Consider the following 8,540-nt stretch of genomic DNA (forward strand, 5'->3'; position numbering starts at 1 on the left):
GGTGCCTCAGATGGTTTGACTGGTGTTGAGGAGGCTGCGGGCAGCTCGTACTCATTTGGCTCAGTCTTGGTGGGCAGCTGTGGATACTCAAAGAAGTTGTACTTGTGTGGGCTCTCGCCTCCATCGTCTTGGTTCATCATTGGGCTATTGGGCAGACTAAACCCTGCCTGTTTGGCTTCATGCCAGTGTCTAGAGCGGATATGGCTGTCCAAAGCTGACTTGGCCTTGAACAGCGCCCGACAAAAAGGGCATTTCTTGTGTGACTGGGAGGGTCCCAGAGCTCTGAACTGTCCCTTTCTCTCTCGGGCACGTGTGTTCTGAAACCACACCTGCACCACTCTCTTCTTCAGGCCGACCTCACGTGCGATGTGATCCAGCATCTTTCTTGTGGGATTTGAGTCCAGCAAGTATTTGTCGTAGAGGATCTCTAGTTGTTCTGGGGTGATGGTAGTTCTGAGACGTTTGTCTCTGTGCTGTTCTTCAGTCATGTTTCCGTTATCTTTTTCATTGGATCCATCCTCTTTCTCGTCTAGTTTTCTCTTCATGGAGCCAGAGCCGGGGCCTGAGGACAAACCAGAGCCGCTTTGAATTGGCATCTGGAGTCCTCCAGACAGCAGCTGGCTAGTCATCAGAGGATTATTGGGGTCGAAGATCATATAGGGCATGTCCATGGGCCTTTCCAAGAACTGGGAATGGAGGAACTGGTTCTGGGCAGCCAAGAAATGCATGTGCTGGTGTTCCTGCCATAGCTCAACACTTGGGAAGGCTATCTTGCACTGGTCACACTGGTATTGGAGCATCTGGGGAGGGAGGCTGTTGGTGAGGGAGGAGAGGGCGAGGGAGAGGGGGCTGGAGGGGACGGCGGCTGACTGAGGCTGGGAGTGGGGTCTGGACATCTGGGGCTGGGGGGTCTTCTGAGGGGGTGGCTGGGGGGTGGAGGCCTTGGAGGGTCTGGGGTCTGGTAGAGACTTCATCATAACTGGGGAAGGGGCAGGTTCTGGCTCTTTAGGTTTGGGCTCAGAGGGAGGTTCAGGCTTGGGCGAGGTCTTCCCCAGGTTGGAGCGAGGGGAGGGCATCAGAGGGGAGCTGGAGCCTGAGCTAGTGGCTGTTCCACGGTGATGCTTGGATGACTCTGGGTGCTTGGCTGGGCCTGGCTCTCCCATATCCATGTACTCCTCAGACTGGTTGTCCTCATTCCCTTCCTCATCCTCGTCCTTGTAGCACGTCTTCTTCTGGTGGGTGATCAGGTCAAAGATTCGCGGGAACACCACACTGCATTTCTTGCACTGGTACTGCATGTTGCTGGTGCGGATGTAGCGCTCATTCGTCAGTTCTTTCTTCTCATTGTCTTTAGCATCTGCCTGGTTCTCGTAGCTCTTCCGGGCCTTCTGGCGGGCATTTTGGAACCACACCACGATGACCCTAGATGGCAGGTTGAGCACAGTGGAGAGCTGCTCAATCTCATCATCTTTCGGGTAAGCGTTTGTGTCAAAGAAGTCCTGCAGGACCCTCAGTTGGTAGTCAGTGAACCTTGTCCTGGAGGACCTCTTGTTCATGGTGGCATCAGTCCTGTAGTACTCCAGTGTACTATACTGGGACTCCAGCCTAATATCCTCCAACGTGGTAATAGGTGGAATGTTGAAGTTGTAAGGAGAATCTTTGCTTCGCTGCCTTTCTTTGAAGAGGGTGTTACGGAACCAGTGCTTGATGACTTTCTGGGGGAGGCCGGACTTGTCAGCCATCTCCTGAATCTGCTCCTCATTGGGCGAGTTGTTGATGTCAAAGTGCGCTCGGAGGACCTTCAGCTGGTCGTCCGTGATGCGGGTTCGAGGGCGCTTGAACTGGGACTGCCTCAGGAAGTTTGGATCGAGGCCTAGCTGCTGCTGACAGAGCTGGGTGAGATCAGAGGACAGGGAGTCCATTGTAGGCAGCTGCAGGGCGAGTTGAGGGTGTAGACCTTGGTGCTGGATGGACTGCATCATCAGAGGGGGGAAGAGGGAGAAATCTAGTGGGACGGAAGAGGGAGAAACCTGTTGGGGTGCGGAGGGCGGTGGAGGAGGGGGAGGTGGGGGTGGTGGCTGGGGCTGTGGAGCCTGTTGAGGGGCAGGGGATGGGGCCTGAGTCTGGGGCTTGCTCATGGAGGTGGAGGGAGGTTGTTGGGTGGTCACTGGGGCTGGTGGGGGAGGAGGAGGGGGAGGCGGCGGTGGGGGAGTCTCGGGGGAAGGGGGGTTGATGGGGTAGAGCTTGTCGTAGGCCTCTCTGTACTGCTGGGCAAACTTCTCCAGCTCTCCATAAGGGAAGAACTGTCCGTGGATGTGCTCTTGGTGGCTTTTGAGAATGAGCATGTTGGAGAAGAGTTTTCCACATATCCCACATTCCAGCTTGTCATTATTGATCTCCACTTGTTGTTGTTGTGGTTGTTGTTGTTGTTGTTCTCCTTCTTTGTTTTTCTTCTGGTTTTTCTGCCTGTTCTCGTTGTACTGGATGACCAGCTCAAATCCAAAGTTCTCCAGAAGGGCCTTGGCTGCATTTCCTCTGGCTCCTGACACGATACGTGGAGGAGGAATCAGTGGCTCGGGAAACTTTGACTTTTTTTCTTTGTTGTCCTTTCCTCCCTCACTGACTCCATCCCCTCCATTCTCCATCTTTGCTTTGCTCTCCTGTTTTTCCAGATGCTCTTCTGCCTCTCTGGACATCTGTATGTCAGACACTGACACAGCATTGGGCTCCATTTTGGGCTTGTGGCTCTGCAGTTGCTGGTTCTTCTGCTGCTGGAGCTGCAACTGGGATGCTTGTTGCTGCTGTTGCTGTTGTTGCTGCTGTTGAGCCTGCTGTTGAGCCTGCTGCTGAGCCTGAGCCTGCTGTAGCTGGTGTTGCTGCTGCATCTGCTGCTTCAGGTCTTCCAGGAAAGAACCAGTCAAGCCTGGCATTCCGAAAGCGGCGGCTGAGTGAAGAGCCAGCTCTGGGCTCAGGTTGAATTCTGCCCCTGGGATGTAGAAGGGGAACAGGAACTGTGGCTGCTGGAACTGAAGCAGAGCCTCTGGGGTCATGCCGAACTGGGGGAAGAAAGCCGGGTTGAGGAACTGGGGCTGGAAAAAGGCAGCCTGCTGCTGGAGCTCGTGTTGGAGCTGCATCTGTAGCTGAGCTTGGGACTGAGCGTTCTGATGGCTTTGCTGTGCAGAGACATGATCAGTAGTTTGCTTTGCGTTGTTGCTGCTGTTTTTGGCTTCTTTGGCATCTACAGTGTTTTCTTTGTTAGCCGACGGCGTCACGCTTCTAGCAGTGTCTGAGTTGGTGTTGTTGCCTTGTCCGGTTGGGGCTGGGCTGCTGGATGGAGCCAAGCCACTAGTGTTCCCACTCCCTGCACTGCTACTGCTGCTGCTTGTCTCTGTTTTGGCAGTTCTTGCTTTGGTCTGATGCAGCACAGACCTCATGTGGATCTCCAGGGTTGAGCTTTGGCTGTAGGCAACATTGCAGATACTGCATTTGAATGGTTTGTTGTCTACATTGTTGTTGGTCTCTGGAGGAACCGGGCTGGAGGCCTCCTGGAGAACCTTCTTCAGCTTGTGCAGGTGAGAGACAGAGTTGTAGTGGACCAGGAGGATGTTCTTCTGGGTGAAGGACTCCTTGCACACCGTGCACTTGTATGGCCGGGATGGGTCCAGGAACTTCTCCATGGTGAAGTTGGGGCCTTTCCTGAAGGGGAGGGTTCGCTTAGTTTCGGCTCCCATGTCGTCTAGCAACGAGCTACTGTCACTTCCTGTTGGGCTGGCCTTCTCTTCCAGGTCCAGCTCATCGTCTTTCTCCATTTCCTGTTCGAAGGCCTGCTGCGCCTCCTCGTAGGCCCTGGCCTCGCTCTCTGAGAGGAAGTCTCCGTTTACCGGCAGGCTGCCGCAGAGCTGCTGGACCTCGGCTTCGCTCAGCTCCGGATGTCCGTTCTCCAAGTGCTTCCGGAGTGCCAAGAATGTCCGGAAGCTGCGTTGGCAGAGGCTGCACATGGTGGCCGCCCGGATGGCATGGTACTGGGAATGTATCTGCAGCTTCTGCATGGTCTTGAAGGCCAGGCTGCAGTGGTTGCAGCGGTATTTGTAGACGTGGCGGTCGGAGACCGAGAGCTGTTGCTGTTGCTGTTGCTGCTGGCATCTCTGGAGGTCGTTCAGATGGTCCTGAAGGGAGTCAGGGCTCTTTCGATCCTGCCCGACCACAACGGACCTCTTCCAGTCTGGGGCTTCAGACCCATCCTTGGGGGGTTTGAGTTCCTCTACATGGAGGTCTAGTTCACTCTTGCCTTGGCCTGTGCTGTTCATCTCATCCTTGGAACTGTTCCCTGAGAAAGGACAACGAAAAACCAATTAAATTCATGAACAAAAGACATTGTACAAATATATAAACTCTGGAAACGTAAAACTTGTCTGGCAAAAATAAATAATATTTTGTTTCATTTGTGTAGCAGGGCCCTTCTACAACCCAAGGACACTTACTGTAACTCATAATGGTGAAATAATTACACTTTCCAAACAACCTCAAAATAGTGCATTCAATACCGGCAGGGGTATTGTAACAGTGGTAAACGTGCTCTGCGTACCTGTGGGCTTTCGAGACTTCTCAGAGAGAGCAGCAGAAGCATCCATCAGAGACAGAGCGTTGTCTTGTCCAGATGAAGGATGCATCATGTTATTAGGCACCATCACATCAGGCCCAGCCACCTATCAAAGTCAGACAACAAAAACAATGTAATAATCTTAATCATAACCATCCATAATTGCAACATGCATCATAACAACATTTTATTAAAATATAAAATGTAATGTAATGTAATAATAGATAATCTATCATTTAATAACTATAATGTTGGTGCAGGTGCTGCTGACAATATTTTGAATTGACATGAACAATAATGATAGTGCAGCGGTTAAGACGTTCAGTCAAAACATTCACCGCAAATACCAAAAACATGTAAAGGAGGTGTACTTTTCAACTCGCCTCTCACCAATAAAAAGAGCTCATTTTCAGAAAGCAGAATTTGCTTAACTGTCAACTTTATGACGTATTCTCGGGAGAGTGGGATAAATGCATAGGAAATGTTTTATAGGACTGCACAGTGACAGCACTGGCCAGAGCTAGTTATGGGACTGTAGGGAGCACTGGACAGCCAAGACAGAATGACTGCCATTTTTCAATTTGCCATCTCAACATCATAGATCTTAAAAGGGATTAAAGAAAACCTTTAGACCTTGAGAAAAATGTACTGTACGTGCGATGCCATTAGAAGCAAATTAGATTTATCCTCCGCATTTTTCTCACCACTGATCAGCACCACCAACCCCCCCCCCCCCCTCCCCCCCATCACCTGAATGTTGTTAAGTTATCTGTGTATCAAACGTACGGTCATAAGCAGTTTATCAACACAGTCTGGAGCCACGCTGTGCAGGTGTGTGAGGTGGAGCTGCAGGTGGATCTTGTTGCTCAGGACGTCTTGGCACAGTGGGCAGCTGATCACTGGCTGCTGCATGGAATGCTGGGACACCACATGGAGCTGTATCCTGTTGGCGTCTTTACTGCTGTAGTTACAGTAGGGGCACTGCTGCACCTGCTGGGAGAGAGAGAGAGAGACAGCATGCTATGGTTATTACTGGGAAAATACTGGAGAACAGAACAAATAACCATTGCGAACAAGTAAAAACATGTCACTTTTAACAGCACTGAGAAACCTAGACGACAGAGTGCTCTGAAGATAGGGATAAAAGATTGAACGGAATTTCCCTTCATCTAAACAAATCGGAATATCCCCCCCCCCCCCCCCCCCCCCCCCCCCCCACCGCACTCGTCCCACTTTACCTTTACACACAAAATGTACATCAACCGCCTTTCCATGTAATGCACTTAAGCCCCTCAACTCGTGTAATTTTATTAGCGGGAAACCTGATTGGAGGGAATTTCTAATCAGGAGATTAGAGATGACAAAGGTGTGTAGCCTCCCCGTCTCCCGCCAAGCCCTCATTACAAGGAGTACTCCTAAAATGGCCGCCTCCAGCCACCTGCCTTAATGTAATCCATTTCTGAAATGACTCAGGCCTCCTTCCACTCAGGGCCCTCCACCAGACAAGCTTCATAATCTAATTTAAAAACACATATCATTTAAAGACATGCAAAGAGAGGGGGACAGGGAGAGAGCCTTGCCTGGTGCAGGCAGGCGGGTAGGCATTCCACTTAAGAACACAAAGGAGCGAGAATGTACTATGGGTGATGCTAAAGTGTTCTGTCAGTGAGGGATGAGTTTGGGGTTAACCCTTTGAGTTCTGTTGACAGCACACTACTTTCTGAGATATTAACTCTTAGCATACCTGCTAACTGGTTAAATATAGCTTTCCCTGTCGGTTTATCATGGAGCATTAGCAGTTTGCTTAGCATACCTGTTCGCTAGTGCAGGTCTTCCCCTCGGCAGACTTGGGCCTTTTGGGCGGGCTGTCATTCTGTCTCTCTGGCAGCATGGAGCGTTTTCCCACAGCGTTGGATCCAGGAGACTCTTTAAACAGAGAGTTCACTCCTAAAACACAAGACAGCACAGAGGAAAATTGTTATATTGTGTTGTATCTCTGTTATAAAAAATATGTTCTAGTAAAATCATAGTTCTCAATGGATGAAGCCAAAAAATAAGTCAATTAATTGATGTCTGTCACAAATAATGTGTATCAAATTAAAATACAGATGGACACGTGGTGATTTTCATGTCGTGACAGACATTGGCTGTGGGGCTAGAAGTGTAGACCTATCGTATCACCCTCCTAATTCTCATTCATATACATTGAGTCATTCTGCCCCGAGGACATGAGAGAAATGGAGAGAAAATCAAACCAGCCTCATTTTCACAGCAAGACATACATTAAATGTTATGGTAATATTATACACTTCATTAGGCCATATGCATCTAGCCCCCCTTTTCCTCCAAATACACACACACGTACGCAAGCAGGCAAACATGTACACACACACACACACACATCATGCTAAATATCTGAGCCGTTTTCTGGTCACGGCTGGAGGTGGGGAGGTGGTTTATATGGCTGCAGCAGAGCTCAATGCTAAGAGATCAGCCTCTGGTTGTATTTAGCAGACGCTGCTACCCACTGATAAATGTTTTATTACCTCATCCTTAGATACAGCCAAACTGTGTATGTATGTGTGTGAAGCTACACTCTGCCAGTGCAATTTACCCTCTCTGCACAACACAAAGAAATAGCAGTAGCACCCCACTATGCTTCGCTCTCTCTCTCTCTCTCTCTCTCTCTCTCTCACTCTCTCTCTCTCTATCCACCTCTCTCTCTCTCCACCTCTCTCTCTCTCTCTCTCTCTCTCTCTCTCTCTCTCTCTCTCTCTCTCTCTCTCTCTCTCTCTCTCTCACTTGTCTGGTTACTCAAGGCAATATTGTGAGTCTCATTCTTGCGAATCAACGCTTCACCGTAGACGCACAAATACAAATAAATAAAAAGTAAAGCATTGATACATGGAGGGAAGAAAAAAACACATTTTGTATTTCATATTATTCCCTGTCCTGTGTTTGTACTGGCTGCATATCAATTCCTCCCACTCGTTCATGCATTTCAATTCTGGTGCATTAAGCAGCCTTCCACTTATTTTATATGTAATCCCCCTATATCTGCAGTCTGAAATATTGGCCTGTCAAGAAAAGTGACAGAGGGAGGGGAAGAAGAGAATAAAATAAGAGAGGGAGAGAAAGGAAATCAAGAGCACAATGTGAATTTCCAACAGCATCCGAGAAATTCTCTGCAGCCTGGAATATGAAGGTAATCTTTTCTCCCTCCGCTGGTCTTTGATGGCCCTGCAGGGCTGGTGTGTGCGTGTGCGTGCGTGCATGGGTGTGTAAGTGTTTATGTGCGCATGCGTGTGTGTGTGTCTGTGATTGTGTGTGCATGCTGGTGTGTTTGTCCATATACAGTACCAGTCAAAAGTTTGGACACACCTACTCATTCAAGGGTTTTTCTTTATTTTTACTATTCTCTACATTGTAGAATAATAGTGAAGACATCAAAACTATGAAATAACACATATGGAATAATGTAGTAACCAAAAAAGTGTTAACCAAATCAAAATATATTTTATATTTGAGATTCTTCAAATAGCCACCCTTTGCTTTGATGACAGCTTTGCACACTCTTGGCATTCTCTCAACCAGCTTCACCTGGAATGCTTTTCCAACAGTCTTGAAGGAGTTCCCACATATGCTTAGCACTTGTTGGCTGCTTTTCCTTCACTCTGCCGTCCGACTCATCCCAAACCATCTCAATTGGGTTGAGGTCGGGGGATTGTGGTGGCCAGGTCATCTGATGCAGCACTCCATCACTCTCCTTCTTGGTAAAATAGCCCTTACATAGCCTGGAGGTGTGTTGGGTCATTGTCCTTTTGAAAAACAAATGATAGTCCCACTAAGCCCAAACCAGATGGGATGGCATAATCGCTGCAGAATGCTGTGGCAGCCATGCTGGTTAAGTGTGCCTTGAATTCTAAATAAATCACAGACA

At 49.0% G+C, this 8,540-nt stretch overlaps 1 protein-coding gene across 1 annotated transcript in view; it reads right to left on the reverse strand.

Moving 5' to 3' along the window:
- Positions 1-8,540, reverse strand: part of zfhx4 (zinc finger homeobox 4) — a gene marked incomplete at its 5' end in the record, with an annotated part of 16,796 nt that overhangs the window by 6,153 nt on the left and 2,103 nt on the right. The window contains 4 exons of the mRNA XM_084152125.1: positions 1-4,327; positions 4,586-4,706; positions 5,387-5,593; positions 6,414-6,547. The exon at positions 1-4,327 is cut by the window's left edge and continues 1,112 nt beyond it. Coding sequence (XP_084008251.1) covers positions 1-4,327; positions 4,586-4,706; positions 5,387-5,593; positions 6,414-6,547 — 4,789 coding nt within the window. The remainder of the gene's footprint in view (positions 4,328-4,585; positions 4,707-5,386; positions 5,594-6,413; positions 6,548-8,540) is intronic.

The sequence above is a fragment of the Coregonus lavaretus genome (assembly GCF_964263955.1).
Source record: "Coregonus lavaretus genome assembly, chromosome: 34".
In the NCBI taxonomy this organism is placed as follows: domain Eukaryota; kingdom Metazoa; phylum Chordata; class Actinopteri; order Salmoniformes; family Salmonidae; genus Coregonus; species Coregonus lavaretus.